Below are 13,782 nucleotides of genomic sequence, written 5' to 3' on the forward strand. Positions count from 1 at the left end.
AGAGCTTGCACAAAACGAGAGCACCCTTATGAAATGGAGGCAATTTTTATCGAAAGATCCACAGGCCCAGATATTTTTACTAATGGGTCATGCTCTTCAAAGTTCTGTGTGGGTTGCTGGCTCTCCCCATTTTACTGGTTTTAACTCTGGAACCCCTGGCATGTCCCATCCCCAGGAGAGCCACAGAAGCGGAGCTCCGCTTGGGCCAGCCACCGATCTGCCATATGGCAGCCATGAGCTCCCCGGCCAGGCGGTGCGGCCAAATACGTAAATGAGCTCCTGCTGGGCTTTTTCTACAAAAAAAGCACTGCCCATCCCTCACACCCCATTTATGCAATTAACTGAAAAATCTGGGAAAACCTCTGGGTCCAAGATCAACTGGGAGATGCCGACCATCAGCAATGCCCATCAGCCTAGCCCCAACCCCTCCTTTAAAGATGCACCTTTTCAGCTGAGTCAGTGGCTGATGCCAAAGAACACCAGGGATGTCATCGCAGCCGGCACCTTCCTCCTTCCTTCTCCCCTCCATATTCACTTCGGCCACCTCCTCCCCTGCCCACAAGACAGTGGCACACTCCAACTTTTACACTGCCAAGAGCCTTACATTGTAGGGAATAAGTAATAATAATAATAAACTTTTATTTATATCCCGCCCTCCCCGCCAAGGCAAGCTCAGGGCGGCTAACAAGACATGGTAAGACCATGATACAATAAAACAATATATAATATAATTAATAATTTAAACAGTAAAACCAATAAAACAATATAACATTATAATATAAACAAATTGTGTATAAGATGGCACGGTGATTATTGATGTTATCAGGGGTTCCATCTTAAAAAGTTAGCTGGAAGAGGACAGTTTTGCAGGCCCTACGGAAGTGATCAAATAAATAAATAACTGCCATTCTGAAAGACACTGACGATGACACACTCAGGTGGAAAACTAACACCTTTTTGGGGGGTGGGGGGGTGGGCGGAGAAATACATTAACAGAAAATTCATCCACAATTAATCTAACCTGGGGGCTTTCACTTCATTTGCCACAGTTATTTTTCTACTCTGATGAATCCACAGTTATATGGGGGGGGGGGGGAGCAAAATACCACATGCAAGACACTGCAACTCCTAGGAGATCAAAGAGATGTATTCTCCCCAGTTTACAATGGTTTTCTAGCTGTGAGATTATGAAATGACAACTCAACCAAAAAGGGAACAGCCTCACTGGGCTAGACTTGAAATTCAATGCATGCAAGTGCGTTTTTGCTACAAAGCTGGAAAGCACCAAATCCATCTCAACATTATCCCTCTATAGTGGATTCAGACTTTAATCTTTTGGCTTGGACCCATATTTTCATGCTGTACCAAAGGCCCAACCACCCCCCACCACTGAGCAAGGGGGAAATAAAACCTATCTCCACTGGATTGCCCATTTCAGGGTCATCTGCCCCCTGCCTCCACAGGGCATGCTGCCTAATTTTTACTGCCTGCAGTATTTGTACCCACTTCTAACTCTACACACAACCCAAAAAGTGATGAGCAGGAAAAAAAAACCCACAACAAAACACAGCCCTGAGGAAATTCAGGAGTTTGGATCTTTCTGGAGGGAACATTAGCTTAAGCCCCTGCCCTCTCTTTCTGATTGGTCAAAGGGACCCCTGAGATAAGGACTAGCCAGAAGAGGGACTCTTGTCAGTTTTCAACTGCAAACCTGGGAATGCATAGCACACCTCACACAGTAGCTGTCAAAACCAGAGAATCTCATATGTCCTCATTTGTCTATCTGTAGGTGCTTAAAAGTGGGTCAAAAACTGGAGAGGCCTTTTCTAGCTGAGCTTCTCACTTGGGTTAGCAGCTCCATTAAAACTGCTAACCTCCTGGAAAGAGAGAGGGAAGGAAGGGCCTTCCGCAATCATACAGTAATAATCGAAGGCAGTTTTGGGGTGGTCAATCACAAACACAGAATTAATTCTTCAGACAGTGGAAGTTCTAAAGAGCAGAGGGGTTGAGGACTGTGCTTTCTTTACATTCATCCACCTCAGAGAGGATACTGAGCAACTTTATAACGGCTTTTAGTAGGAGATCTAAAGCTCACATGTGATCATTAAGGGCAACTAGAAGGATTAAAGGGTTGGAACACTTTTCCTATGAAGAAAGGTTAAAGTGCTTGGGGCTCTTCAGCTTGGAGAAACGTCAACTGCGGGGTGACAAGATAGAGGTATACAATATTATGCCTGGGATAGAGAAGGTAGAGAAAGAAGTACTTTCTCCCTTTCTCACAATACAAGAACTTGTGGACAATCAATGAAATTGCTGAGCAGTCGGGGTGGAATGGAAAAAACGAAGTACTTCTTCACCCAAAGGGCAAGTAACACATGGAATTCACTGCCACAGGAGGTGGTGGCAGCTACAGGCATAGATGGCTTCAAGAGAGGACTGAATAAGCATATGGAGCAGAGATCCATCAGTGGCTATTAGCCACAGCATATTATATAATCGATTAGTACATCTCTGTCTGGGGCAGTGATGCTCTGTATTCTTGGTGCTTTGGGGGGGGGGGCAAACAGTGAGAGGGCTTCTAGTGCCCTGGCCCGATTGGTGGACCTCCTGATGGCACCTGGGTTTTTTGGCCACTGTGTGACACAGAGTGTTGGACTGGATGGGCCATTGGCCTGATCCAACAGGGCTTCTCTTATCTTCTTCTGTGACACAGAGTGTTGGACTGGAGGGGCCACTGGCCTGATCCAACATGGCTTCTCTTATGTTCTTCTGTGACACAGAGTGTTGGACTGGAGGGGCCATTGGCCTGATCCAACATGGCTTCATTTATGTTCTTATGTGACACAGAGGGTTGGACTGGAGGGGCCGTTGGCCTGATCCAACATGGCTTTTCTTATGTTCTTATGTGACACAGAGTGTTGGACTGGAGGGGCCACTGGCCTGATCCAACAGGGCTTCTCTTATGTTCTTATGTGACACAAAGTGTTGGACTGGAGGGGCCATTGGCCTGATCCAACAGGGCTTTTCTTCTGTTCTTATGTGACACAGAGTGTTGGACTGGAGGGGCCACTGGCCTGATCCAACAGGGCTTCTCTTATGTTCTTCTGTGACACAGAGTGTTGGACTGGAGGGGCCATTGGCCTGATCCAACAGGGCTTCTCTTATGTTCTTATGTGACACAGAGTGTTGGACTGGAGGGGCCACTGGCCTGATCCAACATGGCTTCTCTTATGTTCTTCTGTGACACAGAGTGTTGGACTGGAGGGGCCATTGGCCTGATCCAACATGGCTTCATTTATGTTCTTATGTGACACAGAGGGTTGGACTGGAGGGGCCGTTGGCCTGATCCAACATGGCTTTTCTTATGTTCTTATGTGACACAGAGTGTTGGACTGGAGGGGCCACTGGCCTGATCCAACAGGGCTTCTCTTATGTTCTTATGTGACACAAAGTGTTGGACTGGAGGGGCCATTGGCCTGATCCAACAGGGCTTTTCTTCTGTTCTTATGTGACACAGAGTGTTGGACTGGAGGGGCCACTGGCCTGATCCAACAGGGCTTCTCTTATGTTCTTATGTGACACAAAGTGTTGGACTGGAGGGGCCATTGGCCTGATCCAACAGGGCTTCTCTTATGTTCTTATGTGACACAAAGAGTTGGACTGGAGGGGCCATTGGCCTGATCCAACAGGGCTTCTCTTATGTTCTTATGTGACACAAAGAGTTGGACTGGAGGGGCCACTGGCCTGATCCAACAGGGCTTCTCTTATGTTCTTAAGTGACACAGTGTTGGACTGGATGGGCCATTGGCCTGATCCAACAGGGCTTCTCTTATGTGACACAGAGTGTAGGACTGGAGGGGCCACTGGCCTGATCCAACAGAGTGTTGGACTGGATGGGCCATTGGCCTGATCCAACAGGGCTTTTCTTATATGACACAGAGTGTTGGACTGGATGGGCCATTTGCCTGATCCAACAGGGCTTCTCTTATGTGTGACACAGAGTGTTGGACTGGATGGGCCATTGGCCTGATCCAACATGGCTTCTCTTATGTTCTTAAGTGACACAGAGTGTTGGACTGGATGGGCCATTGGCCTGATCCAACAGGGCTTCTCTTATGTGACACAGAGTGTAGGACTGGAGGGGACACTGACCTGATCCAACAGGGCTTCTCTTGTGTTCTTATGTGACACAGACAGTTGGACTGGAGGGGCCATTGGCCTGATCCAACAGGGCTTCTCTGATGTTCCTACAATTTAATTATTTCTCAGTTTTATATCCTGCCCTCCCCGCTGAAGCAGGCTCAGGGTGGCTCACAACAGTCAAACTAAAACAACAGTAAATAAACAATTAAAATTTTAACAATTAATTAATACCAATTAAATAATTTTAAAACAGTTTAAAACGATTTAAAACAATTTTGGAGCTAGTGTTGATTTTATTAAGTTCAGCAATGTTGGGCATCTTATACTATAATTTAGCTAAAGGCAAGTTGAACTAGGGCTGTTTTACAGGCCCTGTGGAACTGAGCAAGGTCCCGCAAGGCCCTTCCTTCTTCTGGAAGTTGGTTCTACCAGTGGGGGGCTGCAATTTAGAAGGCTCTTTCTCTGGTAGCCTTCAGTCTCGTCTTCCTCGGGCTGGGGATTGACAATAAGTTCTGTGTCCCAGATCTGAGTACCCTCTGGGGAACATGTGGGGAAAGACAGTCCCTAAGGCAGACAGGTCCTCGGCCATATAGGGCTTTAAAGGTAATAACCAGCACCTTGTAGCGAATCCGGAATACTACTGGCAGTCAGTGCACTTCCCGCAGCCTTAGCTGTATGTACTCCCTTATAGAGAGACCCAACAACAGCCTGGCTGCCGCATTCTGCACCAACGGCAGTTTCCGGATACAAGACAACGGCAGCCCCATGTAGAGGGCATTGCAGTAGTCTAGTCTCGAGGTGACTGTTGCATGGATCACAGTTGCTAGGTCACTGCGCTCAAAGAAGGGGACCAACTGTCGTACCCGCCTAAGGTGAAAAAAGGCAGATTTCAAAGTGACTGCTATCTGGGTCTCCATTGCCAATGTGGGCTCCAACAGCACCCCCAAGCTTCTGACTTTGGCCGCCGATATCAGTGGTGCCCCATCAAAAGCCGGTAGAGGGATTTCTTTCCCAGACCGCCATGACTCAGACAAAAGACCTCTGTTTTTGTCGGATTCAGTTTCAGACAACTCAGCCTAAGCCACCCTGCCACGGCTTAAAACGCCAGGACTAAATTTTCTGGGGCAGAGGCCAGCCGGCCATCCATCAGTAGATAGAGCTGGGTGTCATCAGCGTACTGATGGCAACCCAGCACATATCTCCAGACAATCTGGGCAAGGGGGCGCATATAGATATTAAACAACATCGGGGAGAGTATCGCCCCGAGGCACCCCACAATAAAGCGCATGTCTCTGGGACATTGTCCCCTGATCGCCACCCTTTGTCCCTGACTGAAGAGAAAGAAGGAGAGCCATTGCAGGGCCAACCCCTGGATCCCTGTGTCAGCAAGGCAGTGGACCAGCAACTGATGGTCAACCATGTCGAACGCTGCCGACAGGTCCAACAACATCAGCACTGCCGAACCACCTCGATCCAGATGCCGCTGGAGATCATCCACCAGGGTGACCAGCACTGTCTCCATCCCATGACCCGGGCGAAAGCCGGACTGGTGTGGGTCTAGGATGGAAGCATCCTCCAGAAAGCTCTGTAACTGCAGCACTACTGCCCTCTCAATAATTTTACCCAAAAAGGGTAAATTCAAGACCGGCCGATAAGTGTGCCAATTCAGCCGGGTCTAATGTTGGTTTTTTCGAGAGGGGGTGAACTACCTGCCTCTTTGAGGGGCCTTGGAAAGAGCCCCTCAGAGAGGGATCTATTTACAATATCCGTATATGATATCGAAGCTCCATCCAGCACGCTTTAATCAGCCAGGATGGGCAAGGGTCCAAATCACACGTTGTTGGCCGCACAATAGAGAGAATTCTGTCAACTTCCTCCAGGCTAAGTGTTGTAAAACTGTCTAAAGCTGATCCAGAAAACAGGCACGGAGCCTCGAGCTCGTATACTGTTTCAACTGTGACAGGGAGGTCGTGGCGGAGCGATGAGACCTTATCTGCGAAAAAGGTTGCGAAAGCCTCACAGCCAATGTCCAATTCCCTACAATTTGGTCTGCCTTGTGGCAGAGTTGTAAGAGTCCGAATAATACTAAATAATTGAGCCGGGCATGAATTCGCAGATGCAATCTTGGCCGCAAAGCAAGCTGGGTCCATTAGGTTCCGTGGGTGAGCTAAAATACGCTCACCGCCTAAACGGGTTTGGGGTGGCACATCCATACGGGCCTTCAGGACATAGTGGTCTGACCATGGCACTGCATCTGCAGTAATTTGGTCCACTGTAACCCCCGATGCAAAGATCAAGTCCAGCATGTGCCCGGCCTGATGTGTGGGTGTTGTTACAAATGGAGAGAGTCCTAGCGTAGCCATGGAGTTCGCGTCATCAGCATGGACACTGAAATCACCCAGGATTAAGAGCCTTGGGTGTTCCAATGCCCAGCCCGTTGCAGCCTCCATCAGGGATGATAAGGCGCTAGCTGGTGCATTAGGTGGTCAGTACACCAGCCAGATCGCCAAACCCTCTCCAACATCTCACTTCAGACCCACACAGTCAATGCCGTCGATCTCTGGAGTTGGGAGAGCTCGGAAGGAGTAAGCCTCCCCTATGAATACGGCCACATCTCCCCCCCACCCGCTAGTCCGTGACTGGTGAAAGACTGAGTACCCTGTGGGGGGGGGGACGCTACCATCTCCCCATCACACACCCAGGTCTCAGTCATGCATGCCAGGTCCATATCCTGTTCACACAGGAAATCCCAAAGGACTGAGGTCTTACATAACACCAGTGACGAAGGCGAGTAATTCAACCTGACCCCACCACCTGTCACCATTGGGATGGGACGCAGACTGGAAGGGGGCCGAGCACCCTCATGTCTCAGCCGCCTTCCCTTACATTTATGTCTGTTCCCACCGTCGTACCTTCCCCTCCCCAGGAGTACTGGGATCTCCAGGCCAGTCATTCCCCCACTGGTCTCCGCAGTTGCCTCAGACCAATATATAGGATGCCCTGCTACAATCCTGTATTCTAGTTTCTGATTTCTTCTGTTCCTGCCCTTGCTAACTAAGAACACCCTCCCCAGTCAATCTATCAGCCCCTGTCAATTAACCTCCCCTAAATGGTTAATTAATTTTAAAACCCCTTTTAATTTCAATCCAATTAATTAATTAGCTAATAAATAATCAATTTCCCCCTAATGGCCAATTAAATTCTAAGCCCCAGCCACCCACTAATTTATACTCCCCAACTTAATTAGCCAATAATTCAATTATACTATTACTTGCTACAGGTTCATTTTTGAAAACATATAGTTGCTTAGTACATCTTCCGTTTGTCAGAACAAAAGTAATTCTTGATCTTTAGAAACTATGGCCAATAGCTGAGGATGGCAGCAAGCTGGCTGGAAAAGGAGAGCCAGGAGCCTCCAGACGGCCCTTGGCCTGTGCTGCAACAGGGACAGGTTGCATGAGCTCTGAAGGCACTTCCGGAGCGCTCGTGAGCCTCTCAGGCGCTCCATCCAGGCGGCCGGGGAAGTGCCTTGGAGCCGCCTCAGAATTTAGGGACCACTTTGTAAGGGGTACCTTTCTGAGGCGGCTTCGATCTGGCCCTGGAGGGGCTGTGTGCAGGATGGGGACGGCAGGCAGATGTGCGCGTGTGGATGTGCTTTTTGGATCCACCTGCCCCCTGTCCCCGGGGCAGCTCAAACCGCCTGTCTGCTATCACCCAATAAGTTCTTTTTTAAAAACCAAGATGTATGAACTGCTATTCCTGATGGCCCTGACTGCAGCATCTGAGAAGAGAGTCAGCAGCCTTGGGTCCAAACCACTGAAGGCTTTGAAGCCTGGAACAAAGAGTCATCCAAATCACATCTCTGCTCCCCCAACCCAACAACAGGCAGCAATGTTTTAACCCTTAGTATTCTTTCCCCTCATATGGATCACCTATTTGGGGTCATTCCGACATCACTTTCCCACCAGAAAGAATGCAGAAGCGAATCCTCAGCCCTTTTATGAGCCCCTCTCTCTCAAGCAGGAGTTGCAGTGGGTATGAGGCATGGGGAAAACTCCGGCAGCATCCAGACAAGACAAGTCCCCCAAAGGAGACAGCTGCCCTGCCCGTTCAGCCACATCCCTCCTCCATTCCTTACCCTGCCTTTGATAAGGCTCTGATTCCCTAGCCAATAATCTAGGAGGTTTTCATCACATGGCTGTCTCACGCAAAGCAGAAAACATCACCCCAAAGGACTCACCGGAATACCCAGGAGCTGAGGATCCACCGGCTGCCTGAAAGGCAGAGACTCAGGGTCCTGCCTATACAACGCTTCCAGGGTAGGCATGAGAGCCTGACGCAGCTCCTCAGGTTTAAAAACTGTGAAAAACATTCCAGTCAGTTAATGCAAATCACCCCAAAGATCTAGAGTCATTTCCTTGTCCCTGAACCAATGAAGTCACAGGATGGCCACAAACTGGACTTTAAAGGAGACTTAGAAAGGTCCTGCATGGCTTTTAGCTACAACGGGCAAAAGTGAGCTGCCCCAAACAGAGGTGGCTGCCAGAAGCTAAGTGCCCACAGCACTCAAGACATCTGCCCCGCCACCCACCTGAGACAGCATGCTGAGCAGCGGAAGCACCCTTCTCACCGACCAAGGTGCTCTTACACCGCATTAACATGCCCAGAACAGTGATGGAGTACAAAAGAAACAGGAATGGAAGGGCTGCTGACATACTCTTCTTCCTTGGCTGAGAGGGTGATGTGGACTGCGAAGGGGCACCAGTACAGCCGCTGTCATCTTCCTCTTTTAGATCTGGCTTCTTTCCCTCTATTTCCATTGGCTCTTGCCTGAGCTCTAGACCACTGGCTTCTTCTTTGGCTTGTGCAGGCCCTTGCAAGGCCTCCTCCAACTGAAGCAGAACAGACAAAACATCATCTCACCTGCAGTGCCAGTCAACATGGCCAAGCACATGTCCCAGTTAAGGAAGGGAGACAGAGGCCCCTTGTCCTTCGCCTCCCAACAACGGCTGTACTTGGAAACCACATACCTCAGGCTTGGGCTCCATTGGGGCTTCCCCACACTCCAGCTCTGTCCTTTCAGTCTTGACTTCTGCTTTCAACTCTTGCCCATGTGTGTCATGCCCAAGCTGCTGGGTGTTGACATCAGCACTGGCAGCAGAGCCTGGTGTTGGCACCCGGTTGTCAATGCTTGCAGCTGCTTGGGACAGCTGATAACGAGAAAAAGAGGACACAAAGAACTGATGGAGCATGCTTGCATGGAACAAGGGACACACCACGGGTAACCGTGACCAGATGATGTCTGTCTTCTGGACAGTGCATCCCCCTGTACTCAGAAAGCAGGCTGAAAGATGAACATGGGGAAGATTCAGCTCACAGGACACAAACGCCATCCTAGTAGGGAGCTCTCAGCAGCAGTCATGCTTACTGAGGGGGTACACACCTTGGGGTGCACCTGGCTGCCTAATATGTTCTGCTTTGGTGTATGTTACAGATTTGGTCCCCCACCCACCGCTCACTTTCTTTGCCTGGCAGTGCTGGGCTCAGTGCTTGAGCTAAGCTACTAAAAAAGCCAAGATTCATGGAGGAAAACTGTATCCAGTTTTGGGCTCCTTTGGTGCAAACTGGGTCAGAACCAGGATAGTACCTTGAGAAGGACCTTCTTTGTTATGGCACCAAAACTTCAGAACTCATTCCCTGGGGACTTCTGTCTGTTTCCCTCTATCAGGTCTTTCACCAGCAGGTGGAAGACTCCTTTGTTTCATCTGGCATACCCCCCCCCCCAAAGTTGACTGGCTCTCCTTCTAGTATTGTTTATGTGTTTTTAATGGGAATTTATATTTTTACCCTTAATTGTTTTAATGTGGACCCTGATGGGGTTGAAAGGCAGCAGCAGAAAAATGCTTCAAATAAAAGAAACAGATAATAGTGCCATTGTCAGCAGATTAAAAAAGAAAGCTATTGGGACAGGGTGAGGTTTTTTACTGGCTATGTGGCCAGGGGAGAATGGGGAGGGGGCTCACACAGGGAGGCTAGCGGGGCTCAGCACCTCTAAGCACAATTTTGGGCAGGAAATTCACATTTATGAGAACAACTGATATTACGGATAATAATAACAGTAATTACAAAATGTCAGTGTATTACAGCCAGGAGATCCTAAAATTGTCTGGCAGCCAGGAGTTATGAGCCCTTGCAGGGCTTACTGTGAGCTCTTGGAGGACTGAGCACATCAAGGGCGTGTGCAGAAAAGTGCAGACTGCTGCACCCTGTGCCGTGTAGGGGCCTGTATCTGCGGATTTTGATTGTTTAAGCATACCTGGGGCTTTTGTGTAGCAGGAACTCCTAATATACAAAGTTCCTGCTACAGAAAAGCTTAAAAAACCAAAGAGCACAGGGTGTAGCAGTCTGCAGCTCTCTTGACAGGCTGGGCACAGCTGCAGTTCCACTGGCACAACACTTCATTAATAACAAACAATAAATGTCATTAATAACATAAGTAGATTGCATGCGTGTTATAAATGATGCATCTTTTGTTGTTAAAGCAGAAAAATGAGGCTAGGATTGCTAAGGAAGTCCGTACTCCATCCACTTCCTTCCTACTCCCCCAATTCTGTTTTTTCCCCTTGGCTTCAAAATGGCCACAAACCGGTTTTTAAAAATGATCTCCAGGGTCATCTGGTCGAACCCCCTGCACAATGCAGGAAACTCACAAATATCTTCCCCCCCCCCTCAGTGGCCCCTGCTCCACACCCAGAAGATGGCAAACCCCCCCCCCCCAAAAAAAAAAAACCCTCCAGGATCTCTGGCAAAAACTGCTGCCTGGCCCCAAAGTGGTCATCAGCATTTCCCAGGGTGCGTAAGAAAGGGCCACGAGGACTAAGCACTGATGCAACCCTTCCTGCTCTCCTTCTCATGATATGCCCAAATTCACAGAATCCGCATTGCCACGAAGCCTCTGCTTAAAAACTTCCAAAAAAGGAGAGCTCACCATCTCCCCAGGAGGAAGCCTGTTCCACTGAGGAACCACTGTCAGGAAGTTATTCCTGATGTTCAGCCAAAAACTATTTTGATTTAATTTCAACCCATTGGTTCTGGTATACCTTTCTGGGGCATCAAAACACAACTCCACACCATCCTCTATAAGACAACCCTTCAAGTACTTGAAGACAGTGATCACATCACCTCTCAGCCACCTCCTCTCCAGGCTAAGCATACCCAGCTCTTTCAAGCTTTCCTCAAAGGACTTGGTCTCCAGACCCCTCACCATCTTCGTCGCCCTCCTCTGGACAGCTTCCAGCTAGTCTAGATCCTTCTTACATTGTGATGCCAAAAACTGAACACAACATATTTCTGTAGGACACAACATATTTCGGTAGGAGAGCCAGTTTGGTGTAGTGGTTAAGTGTGCGGACTCTTATCTGGGAGAACTGGGTTTGATTCCCCACTCCTCCACTTGCACCTGCTGGCATGGCCTTGGGTCAGCCATAGCTCTGGCAGAAGTTGTCTTTGAAAGGGCAGCTGCTGTGAGAGCCCTCTCCAGCCCCACACACCTCACAGGGTATCTGTTGTGGGGGAGGAAGGTAAAGGAGATTGTGAGCCGCTCTGAGACTCTTCGAAGTGGAGGGCGGGATATAAATCCAATATCATCTTCTTCTTCTGTTGACACAGCCCAAAATCTCATTTGCCTTTTTAGCTACCACATCACACTGCTGGTTCACGTTCAGCATAGGGTCCACTAAGACCCCCAGATCCTTTTTGCACAGACTACTGCCTAGTCAAGCCCCCCTCATCCTATAATTATGCATTTGATTTTTCCTACCTAAATGTAGACCCCTCCCAATTTAGTATCATCTGCAAGTTTAATAAGCATTCTCTCTACTAATTCATCCAAATCATGTATAAAGATGCTGAACAAAACAGGTCCCAGGACAGATCTTTGAGGCACTCCACTCCAAGAGGACGAGGACCCATTCAGAAGCACTCTTCTAGACATTCCCTGTCCCAAGGATTCTATGCCTGAACTTCAACACTGGAAAAGACCCTGAGATCTCAACATGGGGAGAATGCTTCCATCATGGAGTCACAGCCTTTTCGCTCCAGAGCAGGCTTCCCTTGACTCCTGTCCTTTCCCAGCACTACAGGCTGCTGGGGCTTTCCAAACCAGGGGTAGTTTCAGCCAAGGAAAAGAACCGTCTACTCACAGGTGTGCCAGGGGCCTGGGCGGAGGTTGGCTGCTGCTGGGGAGGCTGAGGCGTTGGCACAGAGGGGGGCTGCACTGGAGTCTGAGGCTGTGGCGTGACTTGCGTCTGTGCAGCTGCTTGCCCGGAAGGTGTGCTTTGCATCTGCGTGGCATTTGGAACGGAGCCAGCGACTGGGGTGGGGGCTTGTCCTGAAGCAGAGACGGGGGTGGCTGGCTGGGCAGGCACTGCTGGCTGTGGAGGGGTCTGGTGCTGAACGGATGGCACGCTAGCCAAAGGAGGCACTGGCTGATGCAGGGGCAGCTGGGGCGCTGGAGGACACGAGAGCTGGCTGCTCTGTGGTTCTAGTGTCGTCACAGAGTTAGGAAGAGCTGCGCCAGGAACTTGTCCCTGTTAGGAGGAAGGGGCATCAAACACAACAGATCCATTTACACAGGAAAGCACAAGAGCAGAGTCACCGCAGCACAGGAGTCGCCACGAGGGCTGGGCAGTCCAGCTGGCATTTCAGATACCTCATTGGATCAGCAAACAAGGGAAGAGGGAGAGCTCTGCAGCTGGTTGGCTTCCTATGGGAGACAAGTTGGACTCAGTATAGCCCCCTGGAAATAAAGGGCCCTTTAAAGAGCCAACACACCACCAGCCAGCTGCAGAGCACTGCAAAATCAACGGGAAGCAGACCTGGCCTCCACTCCACTATCCACCTGTGAATATCAGGGAACAGCCCTGGATTCACCTGTCAGAGGAAAGTTCACCTTTGTTCCTGAAGCCATTTACGGCCCCATGGCCATATTCCTCTCTGACCCTTTACAAGCCTGCATGGAGAACAGTGGGTGGAAGAGGGCTGCAGCTGCACAGCTAAGCCTTTCAGGAGTTTGAACAGCCTGCCTGGCACAGCTGCAGCCCCCCCCTCCAATTTTCCCACTGTCCTGCCAGCATGAAAGACTGTTGGGGAGGCCCTGTGCTGTCCAAAGCCGTTGGTGCAGCTGTGATGACCAGAGACTGAAGGTGGGCTCTTGCCCAACAGGGCTTCATTGGAAGTTCTGGACATTCTCCTGGGGGTGGTAGACTGCAAAGCCTGGGACTGCTGCCCACAGGAAATGACATGGGTGGAAAGCCTGGCCTCTGTGCGCTGCCCATATTTTTCTAGCATTCAGCAGATGAACGGTGGTGTGGGGGCCAGTTGAATGTTAAGGGCCTTCACCTCCTGTGGTGCAGACCAGGCCTCCAGAATTCAGAGGTTAGGTCTCCACCATGGGAAATAATAGCTGGGGGCCTCCCCTTTTCGCCCTCCCTCCCTCCCTCCCCCCCCCCCCCCCCCACAATCCCACATTTTAATCCCACACGGGAGAGTTGAGAAGTGTATGATTAATTTCAATGAAGTATTGGTAGTAATATTTCCACATTTTGGGAATTATTTATTTTGGAATTATTATTTATTTAT

At 49.6% G+C, this 13,782-nt stretch overlaps 1 protein-coding gene across 1 annotated transcript in view; it reads right to left on the minus strand.

Moving 5' to 3' along the window:
- CREBBP (CREB binding protein) overlaps nucleotides 1-13,782 on the minus strand; it is a 92,714-nt gene that overhangs the window by 33,988 nt on the left and 44,944 nt on the right. The window contains exons 14-17 of the mRNA XM_060260667.1: nucleotides 12,345-12,731; nucleotides 9,174-9,353; nucleotides 8,861-9,035; nucleotides 8,384-8,502 (exon numbers count right to left, since the gene is read on the minus strand). Of these exons, the coding sequence (XP_060116650.1) occupies nucleotides 8,384-8,502; nucleotides 8,861-9,035; nucleotides 9,174-9,353; nucleotides 12,345-12,731 (861 nt within the window). The remainder of the gene's footprint in view (nucleotides 1-8,383; nucleotides 8,503-8,860; nucleotides 9,036-9,173; nucleotides 9,354-12,344; nucleotides 12,732-13,782) is intronic.

This window comes from Heteronotia binoei, chromosome 20 (genome assembly GCF_032191835.1).
Source record: "Heteronotia binoei isolate CCM8104 ecotype False Entrance Well chromosome 20, APGP_CSIRO_Hbin_v1, whole genome shotgun sequence".
In the NCBI taxonomy this organism is placed as follows: domain Eukaryota; kingdom Metazoa; phylum Chordata; class Lepidosauria; order Squamata; family Gekkonidae; genus Heteronotia; species Heteronotia binoei.